Genomic DNA, 26,791 nt, shown 5'->3' with positions numbered 1-26,791 from the left:
AAATCTTAAAAATTGACGGTCGAAAAATGCATTACAAGATGCACTATTTTCGAAATTCATTTTTTTCTCATGTACATGGATCTTGATGTTGAGATGATCAATTTGATACTATTCGGGCATCAAAACAACCTCTTCTAGTGAATGGTTTGAAGTAGGCTCTAATTTAATTGTTTAGAGCCTAGGCTCTATATAAACTGTTCCCATTATTTTTACACATACACATGTGGCCAGACTTGCGAATATATAATTGCTTTTAACAATAGCATCTATTAACAATTGAGTCATACATAAGATGAATGCCAAAATTGTTTTCTTAAACGGTGACTTAGATGAAGAAATCTATATGGAACAACAGAAGGGTTTGTGATGTGAGGTCATGAGAACAAAGTCTGTAAATTAGTTAAAAATCTCTTTATGGGTTTAAATAAGCACCAAAATAGTAGAATAAGAAATTTACAATGTGTTGTTGTCGAATAGATTTAAGAGAAATGAGGTTGATAAATGTGTGTATAATAACAAATAAATTCTTTATGTATCATAATATGTCTATATATAGATGATATGCAGATTTTTAGCACTGATCTGAAAATTGTGGAGGAAACTAAGAGATTCCTCACATCTAACTTTGATATGAAGGCATTGGGAGAGGTTAATGTGATACTTTTTTTTGGGTAATTAAGTGGGGAAGGCATGCCCCTACCTGTTTCTTCATAAAGATTATGAAGTTAGCTCTTTTTTCTTTCAAGTTGGAAACCACAATGTGGTAACTAGGTATATGGGTTCTACCACCATGACCCAGCCCTTGGTATCAAAATAGTGAGGAAAGAAAAGGTGTTTATTGACTCATTCTCACTAAATTGATTAAATGCTCCATCAGTTGAGCATACTGATAGTAAGTCATTCTCTACCATGATAGATTTTCATAACAAGTTAAAGAAAAATGTTGGGAGATGTATATCTCAAATAAAATATATCAGGGTAATTGATAGTTTGATATATGCAATTAGCAGCATGAGACCCGACATTACAGATGCAGTGGGCAAACTTAGTAGATATACGAGTTGCCCTGGGAGAGAGACTGACGTTACATATGTTGTGGGCAAACTTAGCAGATATACGAGTTGCCCTGATAGAGCTTTGAAAAGCAATCTCTCCCGTATTAAGATGTTTAAAGGAACTATCAACTATGACATACAATATGTGGGTTATCCTGGAGTGTTGGAAAGATATAATGATGCTCATTAGAACAAGGAAATCCAATATTCATTGTCAACATCCGGATAGATTTTTACACTAACAGGTGGTGGGATATCATGGTGGTCAAATAAGCAAACATACATTTTATGCTATACTATAGAGTTCGAAATTATTACTTTAGATTCTGCTTGTAAAGAGGTAGAATGGCTACATAATTTATTATATGATATTCCCATATGACCATACCATTACCGGTGATCACAATATAGTGTGATAATCATGTCACTATTGTGACAACAAGAATCTATACATATTGCACGAAGGCATGACTCCACTAAAATGTTATTTCAACATGGAGTAATTAATATAGAATATATAAGATCAAAAGAAAATTTAGTTCATCCTTTAACAAAAGGTCTTGTACATAGTAAGATGTCAAAAAAATGGGGCTAGAGTCCATAAAGTAATCTTCTATAATAAGAATCCAACCTAGTGTTTTAACCTCAAAATTTCAGGTTCAATGTGGTAACAACAAACTATACGTATAATTAGTTTGGTCACTCAACGTCAAAATATTGTAAGCACCAATTCTAAGGAAATCTATACAGTTGATAAGTCTAGTAATGATCTGAATGTTAGTAGATTTAGTTATACTCTTAAACTTATCTATGGACTGATTATAAGTCTATCTAAAAAATTCTCTATTTAAAATTTTAAGATACTTTCTCTATAAAAAACTTAAAATTTATCAAAAAATTTAAGATAGTTTATCTCTAAAAACTTTGAGATGCTTTCTCTTTTCTAAATTTTTTTAGGTAATTTCTCTCTCCAAAATTTTTTAGGTAGTTTCTCTCTCTGAACCTAAAAGTTGGGAGTGTCTCCCTTTAAAATTTTGAGAAAGTCTCTCTCTCTCTCTCTTAAGCTTAAAATTTGGGATAGTTCTCCAAATTTTGAGATAGTTTCTCTCTAAAACTTTCATGTACTTTCTCTCTCCAAACAGTAAAATTTGAGATAGTTGCTCTCTATGAAAATTTTGAGATAGTTTTCTTTATATCTAAAACTTAAAATTTGAGATACTTTATCTCTTTAAAATTTGATATAGTTTCTCTTTCTAAAATTGTAAGATGTTTTCTCTTTCTAGAACTTAAAATTTGAGACGGTTTCTCTCTAAAAATTTTAAGCAGTTTCTCTCTAAAAATCTTGGGTACTTTCTCTCTCTACAATTTAAAATTTGAGATAGTTCATCTCTCTAAAATTTTTAAAATAGTTTCTCTTTCTAAAATTTTGAGATAGTTTCCCTCACTAAAAACTTCTAGTTACTTTTTCTCTCTCTAAAACTTAAAAATTATGATAGTTTTTCTATCTAAAAATTTTGAGATAGTTTTCACTCTCTAAAAAATTTTAAGTACTTTATTTCTCTAAAATTTGATATAGTTTCTCTCTTTCTAACTTTAAGATACTCTCTCTCGAAAACTTAAAATTTGAAATAGTTTCTCTATAAATATTTTGAGTTAGTTTATCTATAAAAAAATTTAAGTAGTTTCTCTCTAAAATTAGAAATAGTTTTAACCTTTTCAAGATACTCTCTCTCTTTAAAACTAAAAAATTGAGAAAGTTTTTCTCTTTAATTTATCGAGTGTTTTGGCAGAATTAGTTGTATTTGATAAAATGGGCGGATCCGTGATGGAGAAGTGTGCCTGGAAAATAATTTTTTTTTAAAAAAGCAAGGGTTTACCTTTATCTATTTTGTGTTGCATGTTATATATGTCTTTTGAAACTTGACTGCCATCTGACCTTGTTTGTTTCAACAACAGGTGGTTCCTCTTACCTGAAATATTGGAGGGAAGGTCTTTTTTAGAAAAATACTCAATGACACTTTTACCTTTGGTATAGGATGGTCACGATTAATCTTAACCATGGATATGAAATTGGGTTGTTGCATTTATTCCATTGACCAAGCTCAAAATTCAAAAGAAAGTTTATTGAACTTTGTGATGCACCCAAGCTACCAGATTTTACATTAGATGGTTATAAATAATTGTGACTTTGTACCAAAGGTAAAATGTCTCATTGTTTACGATTCTTTTTTTCAAAAAATGTAATGAATTTCATTAGGACCAAAGATTTACATGGTCCAAATAAAAATATTAAGACTATAATAAAGCTTGAGAAATCAATAAATCTTGTCGAGTGACCCACTTTTCCAGATTGCTTGTTTCACAATTAGCTTCTCTATAAACGTAGGTGACAGAAATATTAAAAGGACAATTAAAATTCATTGTCTCCATCCATACTAATCTTAGCTTCCACGATAGTAATTGTTCTCTACAGCACCAGCTAATAGCATTTTATGAGTCACCCTCTACTAATAAGTTATTGCTGGACTCCACAAAAATCTTCAAACCCTGAAGCAAAGCACACAATTCAACATCATAAACAGCTTTGAGAGAGCGGGCTAGCGCGAAAGCCTTTGCGGCTTTCTTGCTCTAGGTAAAGCAGCAGTGGTATGAACCAATCCCAACCCCGTCAGAAAGGGACGTTAGAGCTAACTCAATACAGAGCTAACTAAGCAGTAGCCACTTTCAGACTATTAAGCTACAGTGTAGCGGTTGCTAGAGATCTCTATAGAAGCCTTTTGTTGGCCAGCGTAGCTGGCACCAGTTAGAAAATAAGATTGTGCGCCATGGCTCGAAAGCTCTCCCTTTATCAATAGCTGCTAAGGTGGTTCAATCACTCCACTCATTATGGATGGAATCCATCTCCGGTCGGTCTCGCCGGCCAAAATCATCGAAAGTATATATAGAGGGGAGCAGTCTTGAGTGCCAGGCACGGGTTTCAAAAGTGGGGGGAAGTAGGTTACATTACTACATGGTCCCGAATAGCAGAGAATTAGTGATCCCCTATGATCTATTGAGCCCTCAACACTAGCCATGAGAGGACTACCCAACAAGTTACTAATGAAGTTTAGCTTTAACGAACCCTGAGGAGGTGTATACCATCGATGCAGACTCAAGGACTGCTCAACAAGCTACCATCAAAGTTTGACTTCAATGAATCAAAAGAAGTGGATACCATCTATGCATAGCTCTTGGATTAAGGACTTTCATTTGAGCACATCATCAAGATTTAACATGATGTCGACTTTGGAAATCCCTACACAATCTCTATTTATTGACACCTACAAGAGCAATGTACCAAGTATCCTATTCTTAATGGATTCCACATCAATCACCTCTCCTTCAAAGCTTTTTTGTTTCTCTATTTGCATATCTCCCACAAAATATTAGCTCTCTAAGTTTCCAAATAGCTTTCCCCACTTTTGGTAGAATAGGATGATTGTGGTGATCCAAAATGTTCATTCATCTCCTTGTGAGATTCATACGCATGACCATTTTGTTGAAAGTCCACATCCAAATGTGATGTGCAAAAGGACAGTTAAGAAAAAGATGGTTCCCATTTTCCTCATCATTATTATACATAAGACAGATATTAAACGTAACATGCCCTCTTTTCCTTAATTGATCCACAATAAGTACATTATCCGAGCATAAACCCCAGAAGACACGTATTTTGTTAGGGATTGGCAATTTTCACATTTTCGCTCTTTGACTATCATACCATCTTAATCTATCATTAAAAAGAAACATATAAAGCGATTTAACTAAAAAAAATCCCATCTGATTCACGCTTCCAAATAATTTCATCTTCAACCTCAGTGAACATATGAACATCCTTCAAGGATAGAAACAACGCGCTAAATTGATTGATAAGACCATTACACAAATATCCCTATTAGTCTTAAATCCAGACCTCGAAATGGCTTCCACCTTGATCATGCAATTATCACAAATCCTATATAACCCTTAATGCAACATCACCCACCCTGATTCGAAGATAATGGTAGTCTCCTTTCCTGCCATCTGTATCCAATTGCTCATAAAATTTCTTTGCAAAACATAATACCTCTCTGAATATATATATTATCGCCCTTCCTCTCCTTCCATCCCCAATCAACATTAAATTTTTATCCAAACCCCATATTTTTGCCACCATCACTTCCTTTCATTGTTGATTGCCTTCTTGACAATTTCACTGCCGGCATTTTGTCATGATAGACTTATTCATGATTTTCGACTTTCTAACTCTAAGACCCCCATCTGATTTCAGTGTGCATACGTTGTTGCAAACTCACAAGATGAAATTTCTTTGCATTGTCATCCCCTCCCCTCAAGAAAATTCTCATCAATTGTTCAAGTCTATGGCCATCTCATTTGCTAAAAAAACAATAAAGACATTGATGTATATTAGCATATTGGAAAGAATTGACATAATCAAAGTCATTCTTCCCTCTAAAGAAAGGTTTTTCGGCTTTCATAAGTCCAACTTGATTAAAACAGTGTAGCACAAAATCCCAAATTTCGGGTAGCCTAGAATCAGAGATTGGCATCCCCAAATATTTGATAGAAATTTTTTTGAATTTGCATTGTAAAAGCAAAGCCAAACTCTCCATTGAACTCTGATTGACAGCAATCCCCACCATAACTATCTTGTCCATGTTTATTTTGAGACCCAAAATTGTTTACAACATCTCAAAAACCTCCTCAACTGGAAAATCTACTAGCCTCTGCGTTGCAAAAGATTAAGCTATCATCTGTGTGCTTAAGGTGGGAGACTACAAGACCATCCTAAGCAGCTGAAAAGCCTTTAATAAGACTTCCCTACTCCACTCTATGCAATATAATACTAGAAACCTCCTCCATCAGTAAGAATAAAAAAGGGGACAATGGGTCACTTTATCTTACTTATCTTCTTGCCTAAAAAAAGCCTTTGGGTTGCCATTAATTAGAATTGGGAAGTGCATACTAGATGTCAATTTTCTCCATCTAGTCCCAAAGCCATCACTCTCACAACTCTTTTTCAATGTCCAACTTGCATTGAATACTAGGCTTATTGCAATATTTATTGAGTGGACATATTCTTGAGCAACCAAAATGCTAACCATAATAGGTATAAGCTAATTAAGTACCACTTATCACCTTATGAAGCACCATTTCAACCTCAAGGCCAAGATTTTTGCAATGATCTTGTACAAACTCCTAACAAGACTAATTGCAAATATTCCATGTTTACTTTCTTGGGGATTAGCGCTATGTAAGTCAAACTAATATTCTTACTACTCGCCTTCCCCCCTCCCCCTCTTATAAAATTCCTCCACCATTAAAATCACATCATACTTCACCATATTCCAAAATCGTTGTAAAGAAAAAGAAGGAACCAATGGAAAGCCATTCGGCGACCAGCCAACCCAAAAATGACCCCCTTAATTTCTTCCTCAGGGACATCAAAATCCAAACATCCAGAAGAGCAACTGAATCTTTCAAAAGAGTTTTAAAAGGTATACTGAATATCTACCTTCATAATTGAGCTAGAATTGAGGGTCTCCTTCAAGTGATTCACAATGGCCTCCCTCCCAACCACCTCCCCTTCTTGAACACCTTGTATTTGTACACCATCAATGTTGTTCACTCTTCTTCTAGTATTAGTAATAGCATCAATTGCTGAGCATGGGTTTTCTCCATACCCTTAAAGGCTGTTTTGAAATAAAGAAAATTGTTTTATTACCTTTTTTTCTTAAATGATCAAAATATTATATTCTTACTTGGCCCTTTTTATTCCATGTTTTCTAAAGTTCTTCCATTCATTCTTCCCAACCGTTGAAGTAATTAGGGATATACATTGAGGTAGGGTTTGGAGGGTTGTGGTGTGATGCACCTCTCATTTTCTTTCAACATCCTAGTTCCCTCACTCTCTCAATAAGCATTTAAAGAGTCCAATGGTGCATTTATAAACTCTCAAAGAACACTCTAATTATCTATTGTGAAGTCATCTTACTGCATCATCTCTCTATTACTTTCTCTCTATATTGCTAATAATTCCTTCGTACTTTGGATTTTTCAGTAAGGTATTGACATGTTTTTAATACTCTAAAGATGTGGATTTATTACATATTTTCTACAAGCCCTAATTGAAGCATATTGATGAGTTCATTTTATATTTTGTATGTACTTATTTTGGTATGATTCATGACTAGGATAAAGTATGAAATATAGGATAACAGATTGGGGATTTGATTTGATGATTTGAAGAGCTATTAGTTATAGATATATGCTTATGTTTCTTATGTAATTGGATTATATGCATGTGAAATGTTTGATAATTTATTCAAGTAAGCTCCAAAAGAAGATTTTAATCCAAATCTGATTTCACATTAATCCATATTAATAGCCACATTAAATCAATCATAACATTTAGTATCAGAGCTTAGGTTGGATGGCACCAACAAGAAGCATACTTTCGTAATTGGTAAAAATTGAAAAGCTCGATGGATTTAATTCTTATTTTATTTGTCTTAGACGTCATAATATGGAATTGTTGTATGTGATTAATGAAGAGACATAGTGAACCCAATGATGACTCAATTCTTAAAGAGAGGAAAAAATATTTGAAGTAGAAAAATGATAAATTTTCATGTCGAGATGATATCCTATATTGTTTAAGTGATAGGTTACACAAAGTATTTGAAAAGTATGCTAATGCTAAGGACTTATGGGTTGCCATAAAAAAGAGGCACACCGATGATAATTATGTTGTTAAATGTGAGCGATATGAAAGATACAAGATGTGGAAGATGGAATATGATCAATCGATTCTAGAGTATTTGGATGGATATGAATATTATGGCTAATCAACTTACCGGTTATAATGAGCCCATGACAAACAAATTATGAAAATTATAGAAAATCTTCCAAGTTCTTGGAAAATTTTGAGAAAGAACTTACGACATAATGAACCAATCCATATCTTGGATGACCTTAGAGGACATTTAAGGATGTAAGAGAATAACAAAATTTATATTATGGAGGGTGTATAAATTCCTTGGGTAATTAAAAAAAGAAAACACCCCTCACACCTTCGATGACCCCTTTTGTTTGACTTCCACGTGGGATATTTCGTTTTAAACCCCATGTGCAACGTATTGTACTCCTTTAGAAGTATATTGTTCATTTACTCCTGCAAATTAAACCTCACCTAAGATTAATTTAAGGATCTCAAATTTTTGAGATATAACATCTTCAACCCATAGATTAACCTCAATAAAAAAACTTTCTAATTGCGCCCTTTACACACTTGAAGAAAAAATATTGTCTCAAGATTGAATAGAGACCCTCCAATTTTTAGATGGTGAGATCTAAGTATTAGAAAACTCATATTTCAAATTTTAAAATTTGAAAATAATCATATAGTGATTATTAAGTAGTTCCCAAAATTTTAAATTAAAAAATAAATCCTTCCAAGTAGGTCTTTTTACCGAGGGAGCAAACTTATAATATACTCCCGCAGGAGTATATCCGCTTCTTTGTTATTATTGCCCGACTTGAAAGCAACTTTAATATTAAAAAAACTAAAAAGAAAAAATAAAGATAAAAATAAAAATAAAAATAAAAGGGTGCACCCTATTATTTTTTTAAAAAATAACATCAAATGGTAATAAAAGATACATACAAAAAGTGCCTACATATAAATAAATAAATAATCTAAAATTTAAGAAAGTAATTTAAAAACGTATTATACTACCTAAATTTCTACATACATAGTCAACGATCTAGAATCTTATGTAATCTTGCCAAAATCTCTCTCTCTCTCTCTCTGTTCCAATGCGGCGCTCTCATGCCAACAATTCATGTTTTTCAGAGCAAACATCACCCCCAAGCATACCACTTGGTTGCATTAGTTCTAATAGTAAAAGCTTGCATCTATTGAACACTTCATGAAATATTACATTCTCTCTTAAAATGCCCATAAGTTTGCTCTTATAAACAAAAAGAGCCCAAATATACATAAACCTCAGAAGAAAAAAGACACAGAAAACCTACTAGAGCTACACCATCTTTCTTATTCTACACTCATAGCTAACCACTTCACCATTGTATCAGAGCAGATGTTCTAAAGCCAAAGGGACTTCACCATGGTATCAGAGCAGATGTTCTAAAGCCAAAGGGCCCCTGCCTTTCTGAGCATGGGCACAAGCTTCCCACTGAGGTGAAGAGACATAACCTTATCAGTGGGGCCCACGAACTGGCCCCCAATAAAAGTGGCCGGAATCGGAGGGCCCCGGCCTACCAAATTCGCCAACGCTCTCTCTATCTCTCTCCCGTTAGGAAGCTCATCGATCTCATGCACCGTGGGGTGGACACCGAGATCATGGAAGAAGGTCTGGATGGCATGGCTCATGGGGCATGTGCTCTTGCTAAACACCACCACTGCATTTTGTGAGGCCATCCTCTTCACATTGTCCATCTCTCACAAAATAGAAAGAGACCGACCCACCTGCTTTCTTCTTCTTATCTCTTAATGAAAGAGAGTATTTGTGTCTGTTCCTTGCTTTCTCCTCACTAAAAGAGAGCAGTTCAGTTGTGGTTGTGATCCCCTGTTTATCCTCTCCCTTGAATGGAGGAAGTACTCTTCTTTATTCTCTTGTTTCTTCTGAGAAAACCAAACTTCTCACACTTAAATAGAAAGAAAGAAGGAGAAGAGAAAGAAAATTGTAGCCTATAGATAAAGTCTCACTTGATAATATACCAGACAGATCAGGAAATGGAACAGGACTAGATTGGCTAAAATAATGCAAACCTTTTAGACAAATTAGAAGAGAAACAAGGCAAAATGAAGACAAATTTGATCAAAATCCAGAAAAATGTGTGCCTTAAAGACTCAAATCCAAACAAAACTTGGTGGTAAGGATTGCCAAATGACTAGTATTGATTTGAAATTTGGAACAGGTAGTGGGGAAGATGACAATGCTCGAAAACAGGATTAGAAGGAGAGATTCAGCAAGCTTGTTACAATATTCAGCTAGGTCTGCAAAACTATCGATCGACTGTTACATATGAGAATTACACAGATGAAGGCCTGAACCCAAAAAGATATGAAAGGAAAGAGTGAGATTCGATCGAATGACTCGGCAGTAAGTGAAGCAGAAGCGACTTAACCAGAGACTGAGTTGCAAAAAATGCAGCTACTCCAGATGATTTATCCCCTAAGTATCTCAAATTCTAAAAAGAAAGCTCGCAAAATTCAGAAAAAAATTAAAAATTTGAAATTTGATGCGAAAACTCTTGCTAAAACAAAACCCAGGTGAAAGTTCTTCCTAAAATATGTAAATTTTAGCCAAAATCTTCCAGTTAGGCTCTGCAAAAAGGTGAGTAGTAGATTCAGATGAAGAAAAGAATTGTGTCAAGGGAGAAGACTGTGTGGGATATATGAAAGTGCAGAAGGATTTGGTTTGATGGTTTGACTGTGAAAGGAGATGGTGTATTTATAAGCTGGCTAAAGTGAAAAAGAGAGAATATTTTAATTGGATATAGTTCCAGTTGGCATTCGCCCTCGATTTTCTCCTAGATAGCGAAAGTACCCTTCATCTTACGGAAAGGACAAAATATTCGCCGAAGCACACGTGCAAAAGACATGGTTCGGGTGTGACTACGATAAGCCCTTTTGGAAGTATCCAGAATTCTCTCTATTTTTTTATTTTTAAAGTTCATGGAATTTTTGGCCTATTTTTAAGGTGAAGAATATCCTCCGTACGCCCTCTTTAATTTTTTTTTTTTTTTTAGTAATTTATGCACCGTCTGGTCAACCTGTTTTTTCTTTTTATTTTTCAAAATTGTTCATCTTCAAACCGAATTTTAAATTTTTTTTCCTTTTAATTTTTTAGTTAGTAGGGTACTGCCTTAAAGTTTGAGGCACCGCTCTACTAACCAAAAAAAAAAAATTGGATCAAAATTTCTATGACAATTTTGGAAACTTTAAGGCACCACTCTACTAACTAAAAAAAAAAATTGGACCAAGATTTCTATGACAATTTTGGAAAATAAAAATAAAGTGAGTTGACCTAGGAACATTTCGAATTTAAAAAAACCATTTAGGGTCCGTACATAAATTACTATTTCTTATGGGTTTTATTAACATTTAATTGACAAGGTCGGAGAACGACTCATTTTTGGAGTATCAGAATTCACAAGAGCTGCTTAGACGTTCAAATTTTCCCTGCCTTTTGTTAATTAGAACCAAAATATTTGTTTCAAAATTTCTCAGAAACACGGTTGGCTAGAATTTTTATTTTTATTTACCATAAGTATAACAGAAAGAGTTTTTCCTTTTCATCATATGCTGGCAAGGAGATATTAAAAGAAATAAATATATATTTTTTTAGGAATTTCCTTTTTAGGATATATCCATCTGGTGAGCATCTGATGAGCTGGAGAAATGAGTATGGAGTTTATCCAATACGAGCATCTTTTTTCCCTCCTTCAATACAAAATTAGGAGGAAAAGTGCACACAAAAAAATGAGTAAAAGAGATAAGAAAGAAGAAGCGGCAATTTTTTAGGCACCTTAATAAGTAAGGGCAAGTTTTTTTTTTCAGATAAAGAAGACAACTTTGGGGTGGCATTGGGCCGGGCAACCCATCCCGAGACCCAAAAAAACTAGGGCCTAGGCTACAGAATATGGCCCAATCGGGCTAGGGCTAGGCGACCGAGTGCCCAGCTTGAAGCAGGGCCATGACAGGCCGGCCCCAGCCGGACGATTATTTCCATAATCGACCATAGATTTCTGTGCTCATAAGGATCATATATTAACTCTTTCTTGAAATAAACATGCCAGAATAATTGCCATTCCCTTTTTCTATTAGGACGGTCTAAGTTATGTCGGTGCAATTTAGGATTGCTACACCATTAAATTTTACTGAGGTGAATTGCTTGATAGTGTTTTTTTTTTTGCCTTTTCTTCTTTATTCTTTTTCTTTTACCTTTTTCCCTATCATTTTTTTCATATGTTTTTCTTTTAGACAGGGTTGTATATGCAGATAGTGATCTCAAACCATGCATCTTCTTCACTTTCGTTCTTCTATTCTTTTGGGTCCTTCAAACTTCATGTTAGGATCTTCCCACCACGTAATCACATGCAAATTTATAGAATAATGAAGACTGATAACATGTGTGATCTAGATGTATTTGTAAAGATAATTAATTGTATGTTTTCCGTATGTAAATATTGGTTCATTTTTCTCAAACTAAACAAAGAGATAAGAAGAAAACAAATGTGACTAAGAATGCATAAGAGTCTCTTTTTTTAACGTAAGTATGCATAAGTATCATCATCATCATTCAAGTCTTATCTCAATTATTTCAGATCGGCTACGCAACTTTGGTTCTGCCATCAATATTCATGAAGCCGGCAGCCAACCTAACATAACCCTCCTCCTTTCTCCAAGCTTGGGACCAGCATGACCTGCTTAGAACCGGCGATAACGGAGTTAGATATGCATACGTATATTTCATAAAAAAAGGAAAAAAAAATAAAAAATAAAAATAAATCTCACACAGTAGAGAAAGGAAGAAAATAAAGTAGTAGCAAGTGGAAGAGGAATGTAAACTTTTGATAAAGAGGAATGCGTGCTCGTATCGTAGCATCACACAAACACAAGGGGGTGGTGAGTACACATGTGGTACAAATTGGTGGTATTCCTCACTGCTCAACAAAAGCTAACGCTTTTTTATTTCTTTTGCTCCTTTCATGCTTTTTGGATACAAAGGAATAATGCCCATTTTATTCGAATTAAGGCATTTGTCACAAAAGCAATAATATATTGACAAAATTATTAAAAACACGTTCAAATTTTATTTAAGTTAAAAAAATATCTATGTGTCTGCCGGCTCATTACGTATGTACACCTCTAAAATTTATTTTAAAGATAGATTTTAGATCAAAATTTTTAGAGATTCATGATTTAGGCTTTGGTGATCATAAAAATAAATAAATAAGATCAAAAATAGAGGAAGGAAGAAGAAAGGAAGTGGGGGAACAGAGGATGATAGGGTGACAAAGTCCACCCTCACGTCCCTTGCATACTTGCCATCTGCGCTAAGGCATCAGCCTCTGCATTTCTTTCTCTGTTGATGTACCAGAAACGAACCTCACGATCGTTTAAAACATATAAAATCTCGTTCATAATCTGTTTAAAGTCCCATGGTGTTGAATAAAAGAGGAGTTCTACCCTTAACAACAATTTGTTTTTTTGAACTTTTTTGCATCATCATAATCCCTTCAACGCACATCTTAAAGATGGACGCTCAATTTTTCATAGCTAGATCTTAAATAATGAATTTTATTTTGACAATACTCAATAGTCTCAAACAAATTTGACTTGAGCCCTTTATCAAAACCAGGCTCTAAAGGCCCACATTCATATCTTACAGTGTATACCTAAATTCATCCAAAAAAAGTCAAATTTGGAAAAGTTAATATCCTAATAACTTTATCAAATTTTTAATTGGGTCACACTAACTTGCCCTCAAATGGTAAAGATATGATACCCGATTGCTTATTCTTTTATCCCCATGCTTAATCCTCCATATATCTCAATCTCAAATCTTATTTGCCACAAGAAGGAGCATAAGTTACTTTAATCAGTGCAATAAGATTTAACTTTTATAGAAAAGTAGGGCAATAAGATTAACTTGTTGACCATTTAAAGTCCTTTCAAAGAGTTGACCCACGTGAGCTTAATCACGATTATTCTTTTTAATTATTAAATTTCAAGTTAGGGGATCTCTAAGACCCAAGTAAACTAAGCTTTTAGGAAATAACCCGATTGTTAGAGAAATTAGAAATACCTTTCTTGTGAACTAGGCATTCATGGTGAACAAAAAGCTTTCTTTTTTCCAATTGCAACTCCATTGTTTTGTTTTTTAAAGTTTAATTTTTGTTCTTTTTATTTTTTAGGCATATAGAAATATTTTGGATGAAATAGTATAAAAAGCAAGGAGATGGATATTTTTGGATAATGAATACTTAGAATCTAATGATATCGCTCGCATGGAAGATCGTCTAGGAATCGAACATCGGTCATGCTACTTGCAAGCTCTATGCCTCCCATAAACAAGCCATATCTTAAAAGACGTGTCATGTATTGATATTGCAATGTGTCAAATCAACACCGTGAATGGTTCAAAGTATTGCAACCTTATTTCTATGAATAAAAGGTTGCAGCCTTAACATGAAAGTTTGGGTGACATTTTTTAGCGGAAGCGAGGTTAACACAAATAGGCACCTATGCACCTATAGTTAGGACTAGCGACGGTCAGGCAGCCTAGGCTTAAAAATTAGGGGCATGGGTCACAAAATATAGCCTAAAGGCCAAGACGGGCCATGCCTAGAAAAGGACCCCTTTGACCTTGTTCGGGCACGGGCTCCTGCCCCTGGTCCAGCTCATTGCCAACCCTATTACGCACGTATTAGCCTATGTACATATCCATTCATGTTTTATTTTATTGAGATATATGTATTTCTTCATATCAATTTATTTATTTCTTCTTATCAATTTATTTATTTCATTTTTATTCTTGTCGATTAATTTCCTTTTGAAAAGGACGTTGAGGAGATGACTTCATGATAAAGCCGGTTGAGAGATATAAGACGACCGAGGAAATACCTTTTGTCTTATCATTTCTAAAACAAAAGAATATTGGCAGAAAGGAATATGATTTTGTAGACAAAAGAAAGGTGCATAGCCTTTAGAGAGAGGTCCACTTCTCTCTAGAAAATGAACATACACCATGCAAAAATGAAAGGGTCGATGTGGACAGTCTGAAGTCCATAACACTTGAGAAGCTTTCTTCCAAATAGATTGTCAAAAATAATACAAGCAACGAAAATAAAATGAGAGAAAAAGGAAAACTGGCTTTTGGGGAGGGCAGAACTGTGAGTTTGAAGGATGCGCCTCTTGGCAAACTGGGCGGTCACTGTGCAACCCAATTTTAGCACTCGATTCATTGTACAAAGGTAAATGTTCATATAAGGGCGAGGTGCTAAACAATCAAATTAGAACGTATTTTAATAATTTCACTACAAGATGCTGTTTTGATGCTCAAATATCTCATCCCCACCCATCTCAAGATAAATGAGCATGAGAACAAAAAAAAAAAAAAAAGGATTTCATGTTTTGAAAATAGTACATCTTGATGCTTTTTTGGACTGACAATTTTCAAGATTTTTAATGTTTCATAGATATGCTCGATCTAAACTATTTTTTAAGCTTTAAATTTTATAATTAGAGGTGAAAATATATTTTAAGGCTATCACAAAGATTTATAGTATTGAAACCACATTTCTCGACACTATTTGAAGGAGCGCTTTACTTTGATTGTTTAGAGCCTCAGCTTTATAGAAACTGCACCCTTGCACAAATGTCCCATAAAACCATTTAATTTGGAAGAAACAAAGACATTATGATAAGTTATTTGAATGTATTACTTATTGGGTGTGGTTTGTATGATGCGGAGGCTCTAAATAATCAAAGTAAGGTACACCTTCAAACTATTTCGAAAGATATATCTTTTAGTATTAGAAATCTTCGTGATAGCCTGAAAATTTATTTACATCTCTAATTCGATTTGAAGCTCCAAAAATAGTGTAGATCAAGAAGATCTACAAATGCTTGAAAATCTTGAAACTTGACGGTCCAGAAAATACATCACAAGATGCATTGTTTCTATGACTTGAATTCTATTGTTTCTCATGTCCATAATCCATACAACTTGAGATCGAGATAACTGATTTGAAAATTTTTGGACATCAAAACAACCTCTTCTAGTGAATTTTTGATGTGCTCATTAATTTGATTGTTTAGAGCTTCACCCTTATTATAAACTTTTCCATTACTTAATTGAACATATGTGCTATTTGAGTACAAAGGTAATCAAATTATTCATTCATCCAAAATATAAAAAAATTATCCGACATATAACTTGCTTGTGCAAAGCCTGAAAAGTGCACCATAATCCCCATGACAAAGTGGGAAAGTAGGACGCAACGTAAGAGCAAAGCCATTTTCTGGCAAATTCTTCCACTTGATCAATCCAATTCTGATGGCTCATGATTATCCCAGTAGGTCGTTAATAAGGATGTCACAGTGATAATAGTTTACAATCACATTCAGTAATCCTGATGCCTGAATAAGGATGTGTGGCTAGAATCAAACTCATCTTATGTGATATAGATAAAAAGCATCAAGGATTTAATTTACTTCACTCAACCACCTCACTGTAAATTTAAAAGATAGGTTCTTCAAATCTTAATCTTTCCCATTCCATCTCATAGTATGAGAAATAAAGAGAGAGAACATTAGGAGATCTCCACACCCCACTCTTGTGACCTGAGAGTAGTATCAAATGTTAGGGTGCAAGCTTCCATGGTGTCTTCATCATATCTTAATGAGTTGCTAGTTGTTTGCTCCATATTCAAGGTAACCAGAGGCTCACATTTCTTTCATTTCTCCCACGATTTGGTACCTAAATTTTCTGATATTTGGAGCAAATTTATTCGATATATTAATGAGTTTTTCATCTTATTTGAGAACTATTTTAATGGGAAAGAATACTTGTATAAGTGTTTGAAAAATAGCCCATACTAACCTACACCATCTTCGTATTTGTGCTTCTAGTCTAGGTCGATTGGTCGCTATTTTTCTCGACTATTTTGAGCTTTAAAAGTTTGTATCTCTCTCTCATTTTGAACCTATTGAAGTAGTAAATCAATTGTGTGTACATGCTTCCTCTATTTGAGTGGAGTAAACCCTTGGGTATATTAAGCCATCCATCATTTCATCTATAGGACAAACTAAATCCCTAAAGGCCAGTTTGAATGTCAAATAAAAAAACTTTTATATTGAAAAAAAATCATAAGTTTCTTCATCCTTAATTAAAAGACATTGCCATCTTTATTATTATTATTATGTTGGATTGTTTGGATGGAGTTAACATACTAAACCAAATCGCATTCTACGCTTCCAAAATTCTTGCCAATCCAAAAGATTGTACTGTATCTCTCGCAAGAGTAAACAATTTGCTTACATACAATAAACAAACCTGCAACCCGAGCTTCTCCTTATCCATGAAGAGAATGGGTTTCCCATGGGTGTGGTATGAGAGAAACAGTTCGCCTTTTGTAGAAAGAAAAAAGGTCTTGGCCTTACAAAACCCATGGATGGCGATTGAGCTTCTCTGGTTTTTTGCAACCCGAGATTCTCCTTATTCATGAAGAGAAAGGGCTTCACATGGGTATGGTATGAGAGAAAAGACTTGCCTTTTATATAGAGAGAAAGGGCCTTGGCTTTACAAAGACGCTGCCTACGGCTGCTATGGATGGGCTTGAGCTTCTTTAGTTTTTTACAACTCGAACCCATGGGTGTCGTATGAGATAAAGGGCTCGCCTTTTGTAGAGCGAGAGAAAGGGCATTGGTTTTACAAAGACACTGGCTAAGGCTGCCATAGATGGGGCTTGAGCTTCTCTGGTTTTTTGCAACCCCAACTTCCCCATGTTCATGAAGAGAAAGGACTTCCCATGGGTGTGGTATGAGAGAAAAGACTCACTTTTTGTAGAGAGTGAAAGGGTCTTGGCTTTACAAAGACACTTCTAGGGCTGTCATGGATGGGGCTTGAGCTTCTCTGGTTTTTTTAGAGAAATAAAATAAAAATGCTTTGTTTATTCAAAAAGAGTAGATTTGGGGTTTGTGAGGTTTCATGGAGTTGTTGGATTATGGGTTTGCGTAGGGGTGAAAGAGCTGCACTTTCATAAAAAAATATTGAAGTCTGACTTGAATTTTTTTTTACGGTGACTTTTTCCTTGACACTGCAGTATTTTTTATTTCAATCTAAAAATATAACAAAATATTGAGGTTGTCCAAATGGTTCAAACTTGTTTCACAATATTTTGAATTGCAATAAAAAAATATTACAATTTTGGGTACATCCAAACTGGCACTAACATATTCGTTTTGCGATCCGGACACAAAGGGTTCAACCATGGGCCTCCCCTTTGGATTTTTTGACGCTCTACTTATTATCGCTTTGGATTCATAATAGTTGTAAGTTGTTTATTTTTTAGTTTGTGGAGTTGAATAGATTCAGTGATGGAAAAATTGTACGCATAGTCCATGTAAAAGAGCTTGTATAAAGTGATATAGTATGAGTTTTTATAAAGGAAAAATTACGTACATATCATTTATATTTACGGTTATTATAATAATATATTTTAGTTTCCGTTATTACAGATATATTGGTTTTTTGAACTTCATAACCGTTTTTTTTTAAAAAAATGAAGCTGCCCATTTTTTGTTTTTGAAAAACTGAATATCTATAATACAAGCGAAAGCTTTTATTCATAAGTTGTGGGTTGGTGTGGTGGTAGGGTTTGGCTTCCAATAAAAAGTTGTCCATACTCAAATTTGAACCATTAACCAGGGCAAACTCTCCCAATAAAAAGTTGTCCATACTCAAATTTGAACCATTAACCAGGGCAAACTTTATTTAGGCATGCTAACCAAAAAGACATTATAGCGTATCTAATTTATATTTGAGCTATTAGAATAATTAAAGTATTAGAATAATTAAAGTAAGCAACGTCTTTTTTGGAAAAGGACTATAAATGTTTGGAAGCACTATAAATATTTGGTTTTTGAAAAACTGAATATTGTAAAAATTTTGGTTTTTTAAAAACCAAGTTCGGTCTTTTTTTAGAAAAAACGTTATGAAGTTGAAAAATGGACATATTTGTAATGACAAAAGCAAAAAAATATTTTTGTAATAACAATAAGTATAACGGATATTTATGTAATTTTTTCTTTTATATATCAAGTGTTTGAGATTTAATCTTAGGACACCATTGACTTATAATTTTATATTTTTCAAGTGATATTAGAGTCAAAGGCCATCGTAATTTGTGAATGTAACAATTGTGATGTATATTTGCGATTGTATGTGCTTATGTTGGTTGTAAAATTTTGAACTTCTTTCACAAGTCAATTATTGTATAAGTGTATCGTTTCATCTATATCACAACATTAATTTTCTAGGAATTTTTAAGGCTTTTTCCTATTTTAGTTGTTTTCCTAATTTCGAGTTTCCTAAGGCTTTTTCTCCCATTTTATGAGGATTTTCTATTTTTTGCAGGTTTTTGTGTGTATTTTCCAGGATTTTAGAGGGGACATTTAGAGTTTGAACACGGCTAGGGTGGAAATAATCAACCTAATCTCCTAGTTGGTTTAAGGCTAGGTTTAGGGCAATTTTTATAATTTTTCAGAAATTTCCAAAATTTCCAAAGTCTAGAATCTCGGTTAAAGCTGTGCCTTGGGTCAGCGGACCGCGCTTGAGCCTATTGGGCCCCATGACATAGGCACGGCGCACTGCACGACACACAGCCCGACGTGACGCATGGAGTGTCAGGCGAGTTGCTCTGGCCCGGTGTAGGGCGAGTCCCCATAGCATTGCTCCATTCCTAGGGCTTTTGACCCTATATAGGACTTAGGCGAGTCCCAAATAACTCGTTTCAGACAAGGACCGAGTAAGGCGAGTCCCATAACATTGCTCCATTCCTCTAGCTAAGGAATGTGGTCCCTCTCATTCGACCTTACATCTTGTTTGGTTGTATCATTTGTTGGGTTTATGTAGCCTTTAAAGGCTTTATGAGTGCTTGTAAAATGAAATGATATAATGGAACATGAACTCAGTGGGAGTATGGTCCCTCGTGGACCATATTAAGTAAACGATGGTTTGCTGATACCGATCTATGTTTAACGATCTAGGTCAGTTGGTTAGGAAAAACCCATGTTACCTGGGTATGAAGAACAAACCGATGAGGGTTTATGGGTTAGCCCTTGATGAGGTCGAAGAATATGTCTGGATAAGTGAGCCGAGGGACTGTGTGACCCTTGTGTGTGATGGTGGCCTACAAAGACAAGAGCCAAAACCTCATCCATGTACCATCACACGACATGCATATCGATAGATCATTTGGGAAAGCCAAAAATCCACCTTTTAGGGTGACGCGTATACATCCATCAGACTTTAGTGATCCGCTAATGAGCCCCTGCTTGGACTAAAACACTGGGTCGGTTTGATAAATCAAGTGTGGTCTGTAGTCCACAGTTGAAGGTGGAGTGCCCCATGATTGCAGATTAAATTTCTTAACCATATGGATCTATTTCCCATCAAGTTAATTTAATTATATGTCCTTTATGATAGAAATTATTTTAGAATTATTATTTGAATTTTTATGAGTCATTTGATATTTTATTTATAATTTTTTTTAGACTTATAAAAATGTAGATATTGATTTTACGAAATTAAAAAATTCAAATAATGTTTTAATTTTTTTTTTTATAATTTAAAATTATGTAAAATATCATGGAGGGGCCTATAGTGCACATGGGCCTACCATGTGTCAAGTGGGTGGGGCCCACATGTGCCACACATGGGTGGCACGCCCCACCCATTAGATTCTTTCTTGGAGTTTAAATTATTTCATGTTTTGGTAATATTATGTTATGGCATGTGAGTAAATAAGATATGGAATATTTTGACCATATATTGACCAATTATTGAAAGTATATATTGATTTGATATATCTTTGGAATATTTTTTGAAAGATTATGGAATGTATAATATTTTAATTTTATTTAAATAATCTAATTTCTATTGATGGAAAAATGGTTATTGAAAGGGGGATAATGTCCCATGCACATTCCATACTGTTGATGGCCCATTTATGGAATGGATGGGTCGGATTTCTCACCCCACAAGTCACTCTTGATCGACGGTCAATGTTCAATCTCACAAGAAGATGCAAGCCAAGGAAAACCCTAAGAAACCCTAATCTTCTTCTTTAAGCCTATAAAAAAAGGATTGTCTCTACTCAAAATCTCTACACATTATCTTTCTATCTCTCTCCCACATTATGAAAGAACCTAAGGGTTTAGGTTATGGAGTTCTTCTCTCTCCTATCTCTCAAATATGGATTTATGGCTAAGGGTTTTAGGGTTTAGCAAAACGAGAATTCATCTCTCTCAAACTAGGTTGCTAAGAGAATTCACCTAGGGTTTGAATTTGTAATCAAACGGGTTCATGTTTCATTGGTGTGGCTTGGCCAAAATTTGCTTTCCCGATTCGAGATTGAAGCTAGATCGTTGATCCCGTGCCATCAGATGGTGGTGACTCGGTGTGGGATGTAATAAGCCCGGTTGAGGTAATCTCCGGCACTGTTCCTTTTGTTTCTTGTAATATTATCTTTTATTCTCAAACAAAGTGCATAGTTGTTTCAATAGCATCAAGTTGTTAAGATCTTGGTTTTATTGTTATGTTGATTTTATTTTGAAATTTATCTTATTATAATAAAGACCACATGTAATTGATCTTTTGCCAAAAGAAAGGGGTGAGAAAAAAAAAAATGTATTCCTTGGTAAAAGATCACACAAGTCTTTCTTTCATCATTTCCCAACATCAATTCATCAATCAGTTAAAATTTAAAAGGGCATATAAAATTTTTGGCTAATCTGTAACTCTTATGCCTCTCCAAATCGTAAATTTGGATATCATTCTTCTACGGACACAGTTTCTATGCGGCCAGCCTGCATATTGTAGAAATGCCGGATTGGCAATAAATATATTTTTTTAATATAATTTGTTCTTAATTTTTAGAGTATATATAATCTTTAACATAGAGATCATGAATATGGAAAAAAAACATTGAAAAAATTATATAGAAAGTGTAACTCTTTATACCTCTGGACCAAATATTGTAGAAATGTGGTCCAGCCCACATGAAACAATTTTCCTTCTTCTATATGATATCGAGCATTTCCCTTATTTGTACGCATTAATCTCCAAGGGATTTCTCTTTCTAGTTTACATCACCTGTTGTATTTAATGAGCTTAAATAGTATAGAGAAATGTGGTTTCAATATTAGGAATCTTTGAGGTAGCGTGAATCTTTGAGATAACGAGTAAAATATATTTTCATATCTAATTATAAAGTTTCAAACTTCAAAGTGTAGATCAAGTAATCTATGAAAACTTGAAAATTTTAAAAGTTGATGGTCCAAAAATGTATTAGAAGATACAGTATTTTTAAAACTTGAAATGGAATTATTTTTTATGTCCATACATTTTGATGTCGAGATGATCAATTTGAAGATATTTGAGTATCAAAATAACCTCTTTTAAGTAAATTTTTGATGTGCGCTTTAAGTTGATTATTTAGAGCCTCGGCTCTAGATAAACTTTTTCCTTATCTCCAATGGGAACCCAAAAATTAATCGAAAGGACGTCGACCCTTACAAGTCAATATCCCTCCTTTACATCACCTGACAGTATTTAATGAGCCTCCTTCAGCCGTGACTTTTGCCTCATTGCCTGAGGTTATGCCACATGGTCCCAAATAGATAAGGACTACTTTGTATCTATGAGTTGTAATGGTTATGCTTTTTTCAAAATTTTCAATTGATATTCCATCAAAGTTCAATTCGAAATATCCTTCTAATAGTGGAGAAGAAGTGTTCTCTCACCAAAGCACATCTCTTTGAAATAATAAATAATATCTTGTTTGTCAATCCCCTAAAAATTCTTTTATTGATCATAAAGTTCAAAAAGTTTTTTTTTTGTTTTTAAGTGTAGTTAATAACACTCTTACAACCATTCAATTTGAAATATAAAAGACAAAAATCACTTTGATTTCTTTGTATCAAAGTAATTAGTATACTTTCCATAGATACGTGATGGGGGTATACATACAATGACATGCGTAGAAAACAGCAAAAAATATCATATTAAATGTGATATGAAGCTTACATCACCCATGGCATGGTATGTGTTAAGGCAATATAAAACATAAGAGAAAGACCCTACTACGTTTGTTAGTATTTTCTGTTTCAAAAAGTACTTGGGTGTATTTCAGAACAATAATATGTTTTTGTGGTAATTTTTTAAACTGTTTTGTAGAGAGAGATAGATATGGGTTTGATTGTCAATTGAAGATGAGAGAGTTTATTGAGCTGTATTTAAAAGTGCGTATTTCCATGTATTATACTCTTAGTACAATGGTGAAAGAGATGGTGTATGTGCGGAACACGTAAAGCTTGCATGGGCGCAAGCGTGCTTGATGGTATATTTTACACTTCGTACGCTCGTATTGGCGCTCTTTGCCAGAGTACGTGTGTGGATCGGGCTCGTGACTCGCTATCTTTTTGTGAGCCCAACTCATTGGATCAGTGCATGAGGTGCTCCTCGGCCAAGCACATGTGTGGGTCGAACTCATGGCTTGCTATCTTTTTGTGATCTCGACTTGTATGGGGATCCAACGGTCATCTAGCCATTGATGAAATGGAGGCAAAAGAAGGATGTAACAATAGCCATCAAGAGAGTTAAAGTGCACGTAACTTGTAGTTGTTGGTGGTACATGTAACCACCACTACAAGTGAGTTAAGGGCTGCATATAACAAATAATTGTTGGTGGTGCGTGTAACCAGTACTACAATAAATATGCAGCTACCTTGTGGGTCTATAAAATAAGGTATCTCTCCCATATGAGATAGACACTTGAACAGCCTTTGGCATCTCTCTAAACACACCATTTTTTGTGAATTTTTAGAGAGTAAATCAGTGAACTCGTCTCTCTCTCTCTCGTCTTGTTTTTTTTCTAATTCTCTCTCTAAAAGATCAAAGACTAGTGTGTAGTTTCAAAGCTCATGTGCATAGAGCTTTGAAATATCAAAGATACCTCTATGTTTTTTTGCATCTCAAGGACGAATTGCCCTTCTTATGCACAATAAATAAAGTACAGATCGTTTTGAGATAGCGTTCTTGCGTGCCCAAAAAATTTGAGCTTTCATTTTTACAATTTGTACTTACCTTTTGCTCTTTTTTTAACCCACCAATTTTCCAACAATGTCACCCTAGAGGAGGAGGTAAAGATTATAACAAAATGTGAGTATATCAACAGACCGGCAGAAATTCAAAAGCAGCAATTTTTTTTTTTTTTTTTAATATTGACAAACAAACCTAACAATACATTCCTTAAATTTCTGGAACAGGTCATATGGCCCACATTCACATCAAGAAAAGCTAATGGAAAGGGCCATGAAGTACACATAAATGCAAAAGAAAACATCCAAACTAGCCCTTTTTGTGCTCTTTAAATTAAGTCCCGGATGCCATGCAATGAACTTAAATGTCAGTAAATCAATAAGTAAATCAATTTTGCATTAGAACCAATTATTTATCCGGGAAAAGTTTAACTGCTGTCTTATTCAAAACGAAGTAAATGTATATTAGGGATGGGTTTTTTACTCTAAAATTTAGTTAATGCAACAAGATCATGAATCTTAAATTAAATTTAAATTTTCAAAGTACGCCATTTAAAACTCCTTTTGTCCACTGTTCATTTTCATTTTTTCTGAATAATTTATTTTAAAACTGTAATTTATTTTGCCCAATTCATGATCATAGTGGTCTTTATCATTGACCTATAACGTTTTGGATCTATAATTTACCTTAAAAAAAAGGAAGAAAAAAAGAACACAGCAGGATTTAAAACACCAAAACTTAATTGGAAATTCAGATTTTATTTACATCAAATGGGAACCCAAAAATTAATCCAAAATTGGACATCACTCCTTACAACTCAATCACCATCATTTGCAAGAGGTACAACCTTTATACATCAAAATCAAGAGGAGCACTACTGTCTCTTCGAAATGACTGATAGACAATGTATTCTCTGCAAAGCCAACTACAATTTAATGGCACATTGGCACCAAAATACCTGCAAATCCATGGAAAATGAAGAATTGATGAAAATTAGTTGGGATTTTCCTCCTCCTTCCACATAGCCTATTCATTAACGGAAAAGAAAGAAAAGAATAGCCAAACAATAAGAAAAGCAGAAAAAAAGACAATTATTATGAGCAATTGGAGGCGAATGCATGAATTACAAGGCCTTGATAATGTCCAAAACAAGAATTTTGACAGGATTTAGCATTCATGAGAGAGTGAGGTTGGGCATACATGGAATCGTTCCTTGTACTTCTTCTTCTTGGAGGGAGATGATGCATTTTCATGGGCTTTCAGCCGTGCAAACATCTCTCGGTCGGTCGAGATGTGGTTGGGGGAGTTGAAGAAGAAGGCACCCCTTGGGACCAAAGGGGACCATAACCTACTCTCCTCATAGTCGAACCCATACTCTGATAGATCCGAGAATTTACCCAAGAGCTTCTCCGATGTCGCCTTCGAAACGACTTGGATCTTTGGAGATGGGTCCTCATGTAATGTCCTGCAAATTTTAGGATCACCCATGTGTGTATGTGTGTGTGAGAGAGAGAGAGAGAGGCGGGTTGTGAAGAGGTGAGAGAATGATGAAAAGAAGGTGTATGGGTGGTTGAGAGAAATGATAGAAGGGCGTGGGGGGCATGATTAGATGGAGGAATATGGTTGGTTCAGACAAATCCGAGGATGGAATCACATGAGGGAAGGGTCTTCCCTGTTCTTCCAAATCTCTTTTATTCTTTTCCTTTAATTTTTAATTTTTAATTTAAATATATTTTTTTTAGCCCCTCTCTCTCTCTCTCTCTCTCTAAACGACAGGGGGCACAACCCTACCTAGCCAGTTGACCAGGAGGTATATTAGGACATCCACTTGATATGATAGAATCTTCCCCATGCTAGAAGAGAGAAAAAGGAGAGAGAAGGTATGGAAAATATATTATAAGGGGCATAAATTAAATCTCAAAACTTGCATAAAATTGTAGTTCTTATGTCAATGAATTTTCAAATTGATCATCCGGCCTTAACCATTATGATTGTGTAAAAATAGAATTTTAATATCTAAAAATAGTGTATATTATAACATATTATCTAGACTATCTTTTTCACCTTAAAAATAAATGTTCAAGAATATGTAAAATATGTACCTTTTTTTTAGTTTCAGATTTTATAGTTGGTTTTGAAAATTAATTTTAGCGCCATCATGAAGATTTATGAGGTCCAAAGAACTTTCTTGATGAGGATTCAAAGTGAGGCTTTACTTTGTTTCATAAAGCCTAGGTCCAAATAATATTTGTCTTTGTTTGGCACGATCAGTGTAAAAACTGTATGGTCTAAGTGCGCGAACCATATATCCCGTTCTAGCTTCCACTATCCAGAAAGAGAAAGGAGAATCCCTCATTGAAAGGTGTACCTCTGAAATCTTTCAAAAAAGTTTGTTTTGATGTTGGAAAAACATCTCATTCATCTTCTCGATATCGAGATGTATGGATATGGATAAAAAAAGAGATCTCAAATCCTAAAAGCAATACAACTTGCAACACATTATCAAGACCATCCATTTTCAAAATTTTCATGCGTTTATAGATCTGCTTGATTTAAACCATTTTTTTGGTTTAAAAATTTATAATTAGAGATAAAAATAGATTCCCGCACCATTCTAATAATTTTTGACACCAAATCAGCACCAGGTTAAAGTTGCAACCTTAAACCACGCCTAATATAAACAGGTCCGGAAAAGATATAGAGTTACTTTTACTTATGATTTTACATGTAAAAGGAAAATATATAAAAAGTGATGCCAAGACTTGATTTTCATGGTAGACAATAAATTTTTAACAAGCATTGTACGATGAGAAGAAAAAACCAAGAAACAGAGTGAAA

At 34.5% G+C, this 26,791-nt stretch overlaps 2 protein-coding genes across 2 annotated transcripts; both read right to left on the bottom strand.

Annotated features, from left to right (window-relative positions):
* Positions 1-8,992: 8,992 nt before the first annotated feature.
* Positions 8,993-10,522, bottom strand: LOC18425619 (glutaredoxin-C1). The gene has a single exon (XM_011631063.3). The coding sequence runs from the start codon at positions 9,553-9,555 to the stop codon at positions 9,244-9,246; it is 312 nt and encodes a 103-aa protein (XP_011629365.1). The 5' UTR covers positions 9,556-10,522; the 3' UTR covers positions 8,993-9,243.
* Positions 10,523-24,802: 14,280 nt separating this feature from the next.
* LOC110006501 (hypothetical protein) lies at positions 24,803-25,441 on the bottom strand. Its single transcript, XM_088846050.1, has 2 exons — positions 25,173-25,441; positions 24,803-24,911 (listed from the first exon to the last, which is right to left on the bottom strand). Exons 1-2 carry the CDS (start codon positions 25,439-25,441, stop codon positions 24,803-24,805), a joined length of 378 nt encoding a protein of 125 aa, XP_088702176.1.
* Positions 25,442-26,791: the final 1,350 nt, after the last annotated feature.

Source organism: Amborella trichopoda, chromosome 1 (genome assembly GCF_054954075.1).
Source record: "Amborella trichopoda isolate Santa Cruz 75 chromosome 1, AtrichopodaSantaCruz75HAP2 v2.0, whole genome shotgun sequence".
Classification (NCBI taxonomy): domain Eukaryota; kingdom Viridiplantae; phylum Streptophyta; class Magnoliopsida; order Amborellales; family Amborellaceae; genus Amborella; species Amborella trichopoda.
Note: the sequence above shows the minus strand (reverse complement) of the source record. Positions and strands in the feature narration are given on the sequence as shown.